General features: G+C 42.6%; 1 protein-coding gene across 3 annotated transcripts in view; it reads right to left on the bottom strand.

The window, feature by feature from the left end:
* Positions 1–11,202, bottom strand: part of PROM1 (prominin 1) — a 59,854-nt gene extending 48,652 nt beyond the window's left edge. For all 3 annotated transcript variants that reach the window (XM_057374457.1, XM_057374455.1, XM_057374456.1), the window contains exons 1-2: positions 11,091–11,202; positions 4,647–5,067 (exon numbers count right to left, since the gene is read on the bottom strand). In XM_057374457.1, the coding sequence (XP_057230440.1) occupies positions 4,647–4,866 (220 nt within the window). In that variant the 5' untranslated portion in view covers positions 4,867–5,067; positions 11,091–11,202. The remainder of the gene's footprint in view (positions 1–4,646; positions 5,068–11,090) is intronic.
* Positions 11,203–13,659: the final 2,457 nt, after the last annotated feature.

Raw genomic sequence — 13,659 nt, 5'->3', positions numbered from 1 at the left:
AATTTAMCTGTTCATGAAACGTCCTAATGGCTACAGATACCTGTGCCAAATTCTGTGGTGCTGGACTGCAGCATCTGCAGAGTCAGAGTCAGAGCACGGTCCTTCACCTCATGCAGACATGTCCAACATTCCTGGGAAAGCCTTAAGTTTAAAAACAAAAGGGCACTACCAACTATGCATGACTGAGTTTAGCTCCAACATCCAGACACATGCATTTGTTTTTGTAGGGAAGCTGTTGAAGACTTACGACTAACAGGAAGCAAAACTAACATAAAAAACGGGCACTGATGAATTAGTTACAAAAGGCAGAGAAGCTGGTTTAACACACACAAAAAATAATTCTGTCTTATTGAGTTTATAAGAGAGGGTGATAAAGTGTTTTCATCACTTGCTTTAGAACTTCACACTYAACACAGCCAATAGATTTCAGGAGCTCATCAAATCTACCCAGAACAGGGTTTTGCATATGCATTTTCTACTATAGCTACAGATAAAATTTATTTTCACATCAAGTTACATGTTTATTCTTGAAAATATATTAAAATAATTTAATTGTTGAATACACTCATGATTCCTTACAGAGATAAAGCAAGATTAATTTGCTTAACTTCACAATCTGTAGCGGCTTTAAAGGCTGACTAGAAGAGGAGAAAGGAAGACCAAAAGGGGTCAGACACAGGACCTGACATCAAAATATTTAAGTTGTGATCCTCAGTCTGATTCTCAAACTATTCAGCAAGCAAGGTTCCACAGTCAGAAAAAGTTGAAAGGTGTACTCCAGGTCTAAAAATCAGTTTGTTGATGTTCCCCACAGACAAATAGTACATCTAACTCTTCATACTACCTTTTGCCCAGGAAGTACCAGCATTCACTAACTGACTTTCTCGTTAAAGTTGTACTCCTGCTTCAGCAGAACAGCTTATCTAGAATAAAAGTCAGAAGCTGGAGCAAGGCAGCTGTAAGTTAACTGGTAAAGTTGTTCTGCAGTACGTTCAGCTACAGTAGGAGAAGTTAAACAGTCTGGTAAGTTTTTGTCTTATTTCAYCTAAAAATAGGAGCAGGAGCTTTATTCTCAGCTTCTTTCCTTTGTGAACTTTTCATATTTTTGTTACAAGTGACAAGCTGTGAAGACCAAGATTTGTTGGGCACATCCTACTKGCAAGTGGAATCTCAGATTAACATCCTCTTACTGCAACTAGCAACTGTTTCCATGGGAACAAAGACAAAACTATGATAATTCATAGCGGCCACAGCCCCATATTGACCATGCCCTATCCATACCAAGTTCACATGTGAAGGTTTCCAACACTACCGATTATATGCAGTCTCACAGTCTTGAACTGACATATTTTTTAATAAATCAGTGCTGTAGTTTATGCCAACTTCTACACAAGAGAAAAACTGACAATTCCTTTTGTCAGATGTCCTCTTTCTTAGCTAAGTAACAGAARCAACTTGTAATTTTCTTATTATCATCTCTTCATTTTAAGTGGTATTATTAATAAGAAAGAAAATGATGCCCTGTCTTAAACTGTCCTCAGCAAAAGAAGTAGTGGCACAATCATTACCATGCAGGAACAAAGGCACACTGAGATTAAAGTGACCTACTGAGCCTCAGGTAGCAAACCAATGGCCAAACAGTCTTTTCCACTCCAGTGTATCATTAACTCAAGGTGGAGGCTGCTTCCCTGAATAACAGTTCACACTTAAGTAAATTCACTCCCACTTACAGCAGTACATCATYTGATAATAAGTACAGAAGTATTTGACTGGTGGAGTTGAAAGCCAAATCTATTTAGACTCACTGAAGCACTGTAATCAGATATCCTAACTCACTTCTTTTGAGCTAATCTCTTGCCATATCCAAAGAGCACAGTGCTGGTGTTAAAGATTCAGCAATTTCAAAAAACTTAAGGCATTACATTTCCTTACCCTGATTCTGTTACTGTACTTTACATGGGAACTAATTTAATCCAATTAATAACTCACTTATTAAACCTAAACTTAGATTAAAGATATATTTCCACAAACTTGATGGCATGAACAAATCTAGACRGGAATAAATAATTACTTATCTAGATTAACTAAAAACCATCTTACAAAATATTTCTTGACTGATTTTTTTTTCTTTAAATGAAGTGATCCCATTGAGGTTTAGCAGCATACAATTAAGAATAACATTTCCCAAAGACTTTCATATGCTTCATATCTTGTTTTATTATAGCAGTATAAAGTTCATACTGGCTGCCTTCCTAAAAGACATACTTAGGACTGAAGGAGTATGAATGTTATCCTGTAACATATTCAGCCCCCTCAGAGCACTACTGCAAGATGTCTTGCAAAGACAGGACAATTAGACAATCTAATGCACTACCTGCAATTAGACAATCCTATCACTTMTTTTCCTCCCAGCTAAGAGTACTAACAGGTTGGAAAACTGAACACTGAGTACTTCCAACAATTAGGAAAAGATACAAGACTACTAAGATCAAAGGTCTAAAGAGATTGTTGCCAAGTCTTGAAGACAAATGATACTTCTCCATGTTGTGGTTATAGGCAATACACTGGGGCAGCAACTTGGAGCCACCTCTTGTGAAGCACCAGTCCCATCAGAACGGTGAAGTTTGAAATAGAAACATCAAAAGGCTTGATTTCTGTGCCCATTTGTCATTATGTTTATTTTCATCTCTGAATCAGAATTAACTCTATTTCAAGATGGAATTTAAAAAAAAAMCCAAACARAACGACCATTTAAAATATGTAACTACACCATTAATACACTGAATGTGAAAATAGAACAGCATATGGCAAAAGAGATTATGGGGATTAGCCAATTAAACGGTATGACTCAAACTGACATGATCCTTCAAATCTGTATTYTGCAGTGAAGTATGTGGGGCCATGGGAACATGACTTCACCTAATGCAAATAACAAACCCAAAGTTCAGAAAATAACTGATTTGGCAAACCAGKAAGGAAGGAGAAGTATGAGATGTTCAAAATTTACATGCTAAGAACAAATTATTTGCTTCTGGATGTTTTCTTTAATACTGSAGTTCACAACACAAGGCAGAACTTATTATGAGCAGCCCCATGGGACAATAACTTTGATCATAAATTCTACACTCACTAATTATTCACATGCTTAGGACAGAGGATATTAAATTTTATATACAAGATTACAGACTAAATTGTTGGTAATATAAAAAAAACAGTAAATGTCTCAATGAAATCAAGTTTCCACAATCATAAAAGAACAGTATGTTCACGCAGGGCTTCAGGCAGAATGGAGGCCTGTGCCTAGGAGCTGAACCCAGATGGCAATTCTCACCATCAGGTCTCACAGAGACACAAATAGTTCACCTGCATATTTAACAGAAGGAAAGAGGCAAAAGCAGCAGAAGAATCTGGAAACAGTGCCTCCCGAAGGTGAGATTAGTGTCACCTTCATGCAACTGCCCTCATTACACCTTGTGTAAGACCTGCTCCAAAGACAGATCCCGCAGGAAAACAGGCCAAGATCTTATAATTTTGGTTAACCCCTGGGACTCTTGAGCACTTGTCTAAACATAATTCATTCATTCAASTTCATTTCAGCTCATTCTTCTACAATTTTTTCAGAGATGCATGAAGAAGYGTCAAAAATCCAAGCAAACAGTAGTTCACAGATATCATATACATATGTGACCAAGCAGACTAAAGAATTTGAGGCTTTATATTACTAGAGGTTTAAATGTATAAATTGAAAGGTGTATTACAAATAACATAAACACCTTTTATACACAGTTGCAGCTAAACCACCAAAAGCAATCACTTACAAGTCATTCTTAAAATTTATTAAAAGTTCACATCAATTTTAAATATTATATTATACAAACATATTTGCACTTTTAAGAGCTGAAAGAAACACAAAGTATGTTGAAAAGTATGMTACAACTACCACAGCCACTAAAACACATTTTCCAAAAGCACCTTTTGAACAATGCAACCTTAACAAGCACCCACTTCTCCAACATCTTAAAATTTCCTTTAGAACGGACAACTTAGTTGGAAAGGAATGGAAAAACAAYTTTATTAAAACAAATGCAGTTTCAAGTCTTAATTTGACAGCTTTCAAAGCAACAAGAAGCTACACATGGCTGTGTAATGGAACTGCTCTTACATAAAACCTGACCACGGATGCACAGATATGGAAACAAATAAAATTTACTTTAGATTTTCCATTTCCTGGGTTAAATCTTATGATATTGTAACCATCTGACTGTTAATCATAATATGCAAAATTCAGAATACTGTCTTATGGATTTAATGTTACATACAGAGCAGCTTATCCTCTACTTCTATCTCATGTTGTTTCAGTTAAAAAAACAAACCTCAAATGCATCAATGACAGCTTTAAGATAATGTAAGCAAAGTTCTGTGAAATTTCACCGATACTTCATTTTCATAAACAACGTCCTCCCCACTACGCTTAGCAGAAAAATGTTGTTTTATACAAAACTGTAAACATTTCCAAGCCATAAAGCGTGCTACTGACAAAGCCCTTCACATCATTTACTTCCTGATTATGGTCTTGGTATCTACAATAGGGTGAATGCATTAGTAACAAATCTGTATTTTTTAAAAAAAGTAGTTTATCTGCTTACCTTGAGGAAAAGAATTTGGCTGCACTAAGTAGAGGAATGCATGTACTATTTTAAACAAAATTCCAATTGCCCCAGGTTCATGGTATGCACCTGTATCATACGTCTTGGCTGGTACAAATCCAAAATCCAAAGTTCCAGGAGGTGGTTTGTATATAGGCTGTACCTCTGAAAGAGTACTTCCACAACACAGCAGCAGCAGCAAACAGAGTTCCACAGCCATAGCRAGCAGTATTCATAAAACTGGAGGTAGAGATATTCGTCCAGCCAAGTCTAGAAATCTTCAATACATTCACTTGGGGGCTAGCTTTCTAGCCAGGAGAATGCTGGTGAATTCTCACACCTTCAATTCTTAAATGTATTCTTCATAGGTACTTCAGAGTGGTACAGCAGCCTCTCTTGGAAATGACTCAGCACACCATCTCTGGCCAAAAAAAAAATAGAAGCAGCTAATTAACGCATATGCAAATAGGAAAGTGCACGACAACCTGCAATCTTCTGTGGAAATTGAATATATCAACAGTTGCAAAAGTGAGCCAGATAGGACAGGGAAGAAAAAAAAAACCTGAGATTTGTGAATAATATGCTATACTGCATACACTGTACTTGAAAGAGGTGGAAAAAACAATTATGCCCAGTTCCAGGTCAGTGAGTTTTCAAAAACAAAGCAGAACGTTGGTACAGCTCCAAGGGAAACAAAACTAAAGGAGCAGTGTATGAATCGCGCTTCTGACTAAGTACAATATGTCATGTCACAACAATTACACAATGCATTTAATTACCAACTGACGGTTCTATAGTTGATGACAATTATTACAAGTCATAGTCTGCATTTTTTTATTCTAAACCTTTCAACAAAACCTTCAACGCCAGATACTCCTGTCTTCCGAGACTGAAGAAAAAAATTATGTCCCTGAAAARTTACCAAAACAAACCCTCAAAATCAGCAAAAGGTCACCCTCTTGATAGATGACAATGGGTGTCAACAATTACTTTCCATTAATTCAAGCTATCTCCAGGCTCTCCCTAGGAATTGGAGAAGTCAATTTTTATTCACAGCTTGCTAAAGTCAAGTGTCATTAAGATGACTCTGGTTTATAGATGTTTGAGAACATTCTGAATCTATAAAATCACAGAAGCCTAATTTACCACACCACTTAAGAAATGTAAACAGAAACAACCCTGGATTTCCAACAAATCAAGTGCCCACATCTTGACCTTCATGAAGCCAGGTAAGACTCCTTCACTGCAGTGTGCAACAGCAGCCTCTGAGGAAACCACCAAACTCAACCAAATAAAAGGCAACAGAAAAACTGCTGCCCTTCTCCAATTTTGGAAGCTGCACATACTTGATGAGTGTGCCAATGAGGACCATGCTGACCTTCCCACCCATCATGCCAGCTTCTCTTTAGATGCCTTTGGTGGTCCTCCAGAGTGCCACTGGTGGGGCCGTGTGGGAACACACTGCTCATGACAAGACAWGGACTTTCAGCTGGGGAGCACCCAGGACCAAATGCCTTCCCCAAGCACAGCTGGGCCTCTGCTRCCTTCTTCAGCAGCGTTATCCAAGAGAATCACCTTCAATCTCCACCTTGATGTTCAGAACATTCACTGCCAAGAATGATAGCAAAATAACACAAACAKCTCATGGCTTCAATCAGACCAATGCTACACCAACACCTTGACTTCCAAGGTACAGGTCAAAGAGAKGCTGAAGACTGAAGACTTTAAATCTGTAGTAAGGTGAGACTTAAAGCTCTCCCATGCTTTACAGTCTGGTAAAATACCAGCAAGAAAAATACAAAACAAAGGAATACAAGATCAGATCAAAGACCTAGGGACAGTTTTGTTTATCCACTGTTCAAATGAGTTAAGAGAGAACACTCAAACCTATCTTTTCTCTTCATGGCTTATGAAAACTAAGAATGAACAGTAAAAAGGCTATGATTAGCACAATTACCCAACTCTTATTCTAAAAGGTGATGTTAACAACCACTCTGAAATATGATCTCAACATAAGCACACAGTAATTTAGAAAACGTAATATCATGAGTATTTTTCTATCTGGAAAAGAATGTTCTGTTAAAGATAAATGAAATGAAAGAAAAAAAAAAAGAAGTTCAGATCCAAAGTATTAATTTCCCCCCTTTAATTTTTTAACTGAAACAAGTTTTCTTCAGCCTAAAAGATATTTTAGTGAAATTTTATCATCTGCATGTCTTACTCTAGGGCTAAACATAGAAATGGTCAGAAAGTGAAAACTGCTTAGGCTGCAGTTTATTGCCARATCTCCAGAAACTCTACAGGACAAAATATCACAAGACCAGAACTACTTCAGAAAAACATATTTTGCCTTTATGACAAAACAGTGAAAACTGTGCAAGTCTGATACACCACTGTTCAATTCGGTTTTCTTAAAATGAGGTTTGAACAGCTTTTCTAAGGTTTCGTTTTCTGGAGATTTCTCAAGTACAGTTGCAACACTTCAACRAGCCAAGAGAAAAGGCTCACACATGGTAACTGGGCTTTGATACCAAAAGTTAAAGAAATGGATGTTAGAGCATCTATTTCAGGCAAATGTCAGGTGTGGTTGTGAAAGATGAAACTGAGAAGATGACGACTTTTCTAACTGATGTCCTAAGGCAAAGCTAGAAGACATGCTGTATGTACTGTGTTCTGCTATACTAGAGTGGGCAGAAGAAGATAAAGTACACAACTTTTTTGGGTAAGATTTTAGATTAAAGATAATTCAAAGTCTATCTAATTGCACAAACAGTCAAACAAAACACTGTTAAAAATGCTCTCCCAATATAACAGAATAATCTCTACACTTGCTAGAAATACACAGTCATGTATTAACTATGACAAAGTGGGCAATTTCAAGACAAGGACACAACTGAAATTCCAAGGACAACTCCCTGTACTGCGAAAACGAACAATGTTCTGCTAACTGGAGAAACTTAAGTCTCCAAATTTACACAGTTTTCAATCAAGCATTTATAAAATTCAAGTGAGTTTTCTGCAAATCAAAGAATCTGCAGAACTCGCCATATTCTCTTCCTCTCCCTTTTTTGGCAAATATATCACAGTAAACATGGTACCTACAATCTTACTGGGCAATTCTTCCAGACTGACACCAGTTCTTCTCTTTACTACATAAAACACTAATATTTTCAAGATTACATTAATAATAATCAGGAACTTGCAGAAACACTATTAAACCTATAACTTAAGATGCCTCTGAGCATCTAATATGTATTCAATCTATCTAAAAATAACTCAGATGTAAAAAGCTTCCAGCAGTTCTCCTTTTCTTGATATCTAAAAGAAACTTAGCTGGGAGCATATTAGTAGTTAAATATGCCATACAAACAGCATTAAAGAGGAAAAATCTATCCATGAAATCTGTAATTCTGAGAACTGTAAGAATGACATACACAGGAGTGACACAAATAAAGAGAACTGAATAGCAGTTTATGCTAATCTTCATTGGAGCATGTGGCCATCACATTTCCAGTGTGGCATCACTGCAATGAGTTACAGGAACTATAAGTACAACTCTCCCCAAGTTCAACTAAACAGTGAATGAAAAGAAGCTCTGTGAAACTTTGGAATGCTTACAGTAATTATCAAATAAGCTGCCAATTTTATTATTACACACCCTGTGAAGTACTTAACAAGGTAAAGATCTTAATTATTATATGTGTGTGGTTTGCAAATGTCCATTTCTAAAAGACTCAAGCTTTTGCATTCTATTTTGTGGTTGACACTAATACTCTATGTGTGCAGGTCACTAAGCRTAACTCCTGGTGTTTTAAACACTACCTCTGGAGAACACCATCACCCAAAGATGCAGCAGCATTATCATCTTGGATATATCCTGTCCTATCTGTTATTAAAAATATTTGCCAAAACCACCCTCTGCTTTAAGTTTAACAAGGGAAGAGGAGACAGAGCTAGATGCTTTAGTTCAGCATCTAGCTTCCATATATTAACCCTGAATAACAGAGCTCAGAGGCAGCATGATGTCCAGCTCTTTGTTCCAATGGGACTGGCCTCCTTCTGTTTAACACTGCAATCCATGCAAATACAACACTGCAGTGCAGTGATGCAACGATGATTAACCCCGTGAACTGAAATTCAATCAACCAGGGGCTAGACTGCTAAAGCTCAATGGGGGAGCCTGCTGGCAGTGAACCAGGATGGGCTGGGGTGGTGGTAAATGCAGTTGTCCATAGGAAGCCCAGACAAAGGTTTTGCGTACCTTTGTTACATATATTTAACTACACATTTGAAAATCCAAGTCCATAATCCCCTTGGCACCAGTGCCAGYAACCACCAGAAGTGAAATTAACACAGCCACAAAACAGATTGTTACAGGCAAACTGAAACTCCTAAGTATGTTACAAAAAACCAAACCCACAACACCACCTTCCCATTCAAGAGACCCATTACAGCAAGCCAAATTAGATACTGGCAGGTTAAAAAGGAATAGTTTTCTGTTACAAAATTTGCCCTAAGCCGACTAACAATTACAACCTGTTGCCATAGGAGGATTAAGAAGCAAACAAACCTAGKAAGCAGTAGGGACTGCAGAACAGAGCTTGGCAGCAGAGAGAAAAACTAAACAAGTAGCATCTTCCACACAAGGCAGCCCTGGTACCCATCTGACTCGCTTGCTATTTACTCAAAACGATTAAGGGCTCAGGTCAAGAAAAACTGGACATTCAGAATCCAGTTTGCTCTGAGTAGCTTCTTAATAATTTCAAAATTAATAAACTAAAAAAAGCAACATCAAAAATCCTTCTGTTTTACAAGTCACAGCCATCTGCAAGCAGAAACACACCTGTAAAAATTCCAGGTGAGATACCTTCCCCCAAGCATAAGCAGGTCTGATTTTCAGCAGACTGCCTAAATATTTCAAGTAGCTTTTCACTAACTAAGCAAAATATTTTAGCTTGATTTTAAGTGATGCATTTACTCCAGTATTCATACAGCATTACTCGTGAAATTAATTTCAGTATTACACAGAAAATTTTAAAACACGGTGAGTCCAGCCCATAAACAGTTTTGGGCRAATGTGAACTGCTGAGCACCGTGTACATGTCCTAACACCAAGGTACCGCAACATGACCCAGGTTTCTCACTAGGAGCTGGGACCAAGCCTTTCCAATTACTTGAACTGTAGAGACCTCCTCCTCCTGTAACACGCTGCCTAGTCCTTGATCTGCAAACTGCAGAGGAGCGCGGGTACTGCAGCTCWGCCTCTGCTGGAGTACCGACCGATGTGGTAGTTTCTTCAGCGGCTCCTCTGCATGTGTGTGCAGAAGAYACAGCCCGTGTTTACTACCACAACTGCCCCTTGTCCCCAGCTCTCGGATGAGGTCCCCGGCTCACTGCAGAGCTCACCTCTGCTGAGGAACACGTCTGACCAGCCGAGGTGGGCTGGCGCGATCTGCCCAGGTGCACAGCGAGCAGCCAGCGGCAGCAGCGCCTCAGGGAACTCCTCCGAGGCGGGTGGCATCCGCCGCAGCGCTGCCGCGCCGAGCGGGGAGCCGGCAGGAGAGCACGGGCCCTCTCCCTGCTCACATCCACCGCAGAGCCCAGCCTGGGGCTCGCCTCCCTGCCCCCTCCTCGCCCACGAGCCGATTTCGAGGAGAGCACAGCCCCGTCCTCGTCCGCCTCCCTGAGACCGCTCAGGCCCCACCGCCAGCCTCCCTCCTCGCCACGGACAGGTGTCTTCAGCGGCCGTCCTCCTCCTCCTCCTCCCCGTGGAGTGGCTCCCCCTCTCCCGGGAGATCACCGGGGCTCTCCCAGCCCAGCTCCTGCCTCTCCTCTCTGTTCATCTGCCGGCGGCTCACAGCTGTCCCCGACCTCTCCCCAGCCGCCGCTGTCACACACGGCCACCGGGGAAGGAACCCGCACCCCGCGCCCGCCGCCCCGCTCTTCTCGGCGGGTGGACCCGCCCCGGCTCCCCGCGGACCGGCCGCATCCCCCCGCCGTGCCGCAGCCTCCTCCCCGCGGCCAAACCCGTCCCTCCCGCCATCCCGCTCCCCGGCGCCCCCCGGCACTGACCTGCCCGCCGGCCGCGCTCTGCCCCCGCCTCACCCCGCGCTCTCAGGGCGCCTCCATCCCGCCGCTCCCACAGGTCGCTCTCCCAGCCCCTGCTGAGCCCCCGGGATCCCTTCCCGCGGGCGGCCCCATTCCCCCGGGCACCTGCCTCCCTCAACGGCCACCCGCCCCCCTCCGCCCGGCTTCCTACAGAGCTCCGCCGCCCGCCGACCCTCTCCTCCCGCGAGGGAAGGGGCCGCGCTCTCCCAACCAGGAGCTTCTCCCGCCCGCACGGGAGAAGGCGGAGAAGCCGCATCCCCGCCTGCTGCCCCCCACGGCCCCAGCGGAGCTGCCCCGGGACCCCTCCTCACGCACCCCCCTTCCCGCAGCACTCACCGGTTGAGCGGGGACAGCGAGCGGGAAGCGGCGGGGCACGGCCAGCACAGCACAACCGCTCCGCTCCGCCTCAGAACGCCGCGGCAGCCGTGGTGGCGGTGCCGCCCGCGCATGGATTATGGAGGGCGGGCTCTGCCCTCGGCCGGGGCTGCAGGACCACCCCGACAGGCCGGGATGGAGGGGGGAGGAAGAGGAGGAGCGTGAGGGGTTTAACCCCGGCGGGATGTGCTGGGCGAGCGGGGCTGGCGATATGGAAAGATACCGTGGTGCGGCCGGTCCAAGGCAGCTGAGCGGGTCAGGATGAACCCGCAGCCCTGCGAGTGCGCAGCGATCGGCGACCTGTTGCATCCTGGGCGGGCTCCTGCCCCATTCCCGGCCGGGAAGGTGCTCCCCACGCCGGGACCCGGGACCGGCCTCCGCCGAGGCACATCCCACCTCGCCGACCGAGACGTGGCCGTGCCATCTCCCCTTGACGATATTCTCTGGGGTTGGGTCGAGGTCAGGCGGGTTTCCTTACCCCATCAAGATGACTTACCTCATTAGCTTTTGAAAAAAAAAATCTTGTTTTACTCGTCTCGAGAGGYGTCCTTATTTCCAGATGGGTTTAGCATTTCCTTTAGGGCTGTTATCTRTGTTCCTAAGTGTTCTCTGTTCCTGAAGGCCAGTGATTTATTCGTAAAATGAGAAGTGTTTTTCTTACAGGTTGCAAGGCAGYAACACRCACTGTTAAAAGCTGCTTTRCTTTCCTTCYGCCTTGTGCAGATTTTTTTTTTKCTTTTGATTTTTATTTGCAACTTTGGTATATTAATATGGTTCCTCTATTGCAATATTAAAATATGAACATGATTGTTGCCTCTGTTACTGCACTCTGTTATTCATCATCACAAATGCATTGCTAGACAAAGCAAGCATTTTTGCTGGACATCCAAGGTTATGCTGGTTCCTTGGAAATTAGTAAAATAACTGATAAAGAAGGCAGTTAGTCTCCTTTCTGCAGGCAGAAACAAATCAAGGCTGCAGATAAGGCAGCACTCTGCATTGCTAATTCAAGCTTGGCCAAACATCGAACAGTTTTCCCACAGGTGGTGTTTCTTTCTCCTGAAGTCTATCTGTATTTCAGCTCAGGGCATTTGCCAGCAATGTTCATCAAAGAACAAGTGGCTGCACATAGAGCAATTGTCCTGACCAGAGCTAATTTTGTCCTGTTCAGCAGGAGGACAGGTAAAGGCACAACCCAAAATGGAGTGGTACAGAACTCAAATAAAGGCTTTTGTCCAGGTTCTTGTTACAGTTGTCATAAGCACCCTAAGCCCTGTGTCACAGAAGAACAACACAGTAGCCTTGAGGAAAACAAAACACCCTGGCAGATGGACAAATGTGTTAAATTAGTCGGATAGTCTAAAAAAGAGAACTACAGTTCCTGTCTTAAGCTTTGGATGAAACATATTCTAAATACAAGAGAATTTTCATTCCAAACAATGGGCTGTGAATACCCAACCTATTAAAGAGACAGTATGGTGAGTTTGATGCCCTTGCTTCCATTCAGGGTTAGACCAGAAAGGCCAAGTCTTACTGACCTCAGTGCCTCATGGATTGATTTTAAAATGCAGTGAAGGCATATGGCTACAGTGGTAGATATCTGCAAGGGTGGAACAGTCTGTAGGAATTTGACAAGGATGTGGGAATGCAGAGGAGAGGAGTGTGGAATGAAGCTGCAGAAAATCTTGACTTGCTGGAGCCAGATTTTCTCTTGGGTTACTAATTTATACAAGTTATAGGCTTTCTACCATTTATGGTAGGCTACCACAGTACTTCTGGATGAGAAATGTCTGTAGTTTGCATAAACAAGGACATGAAACTTGAGTTACAGGAAAAAGATACCAGCTTTCAGAGAAAGATTGAACCTGAATCAAGACCAACACTACTAACGGAGGCATTTCTTCTGCAGACTAAGCCAACACCTATCTTATGATTATTATTACCCATGTATGGCATATCTCCTGTTTATTTTCCTGGATGTTGCTATCAATAAAAGAATGCTTTCCAGTCATATCTGAGTTTTTTTGTACTATTGRTGTCTAGCCTGCAATAAAGAACTTGCCTGAGGTGTCTAGAAGTGACTGAGTTAAGATAATTTATATTGTATTAGGTACTGAAAATGTGTTCTCTGGGTAGCACCTTGTTAAAATGTCAAAGCTTGTCATTGTGAGATGGTAAATGGAAGCGTGACCTCTTCAGCTGCCTCACATTACATTGCCGGCAACCCCAAGCACGTGTCTGACCTGAAACTGCTCTGAGCAGCTGGTGACCTTTCCTTGATGTTTCTTCTCTGCTAACTGCAYGTCAGGTAGAGACAGACAGCTGTGGAGTGGGAAATACTGCCCCAGTTTGCAGCCCTTTCCCTTGCTCCTTGTCTCCCTGCMATCCAAACCCCAGCTGTGCCTGGGCTTGTTTAGCTGCACACTCCTGTGGGCACGGCAGAGGATGTGCTCGTCTGTGGTTTGCCTGCATGTGGAACACAGACACACTAGAGAGGCGGAATGTGTGAAACTGTGGAGTCTTAGCAAGC

The sequence above is a fragment of the Malurus melanocephalus genome, unplaced genomic scaffold, assembly GCF_030028575.1.
Source record: "Malurus melanocephalus ecotype Western Australia unplaced genomic scaffold, MMel_1.1 scaffold_225, whole genome shotgun sequence".
Taxonomy (NCBI): Eukaryota; Metazoa; Chordata; class Aves; order Passeriformes; family Maluridae; genus Malurus; species Malurus melanocephalus.
The sequence above is the reverse complement of the archived record's forward strand: the minus strand, read 5'-3'. Positions and strand labels throughout refer to the sequence as shown.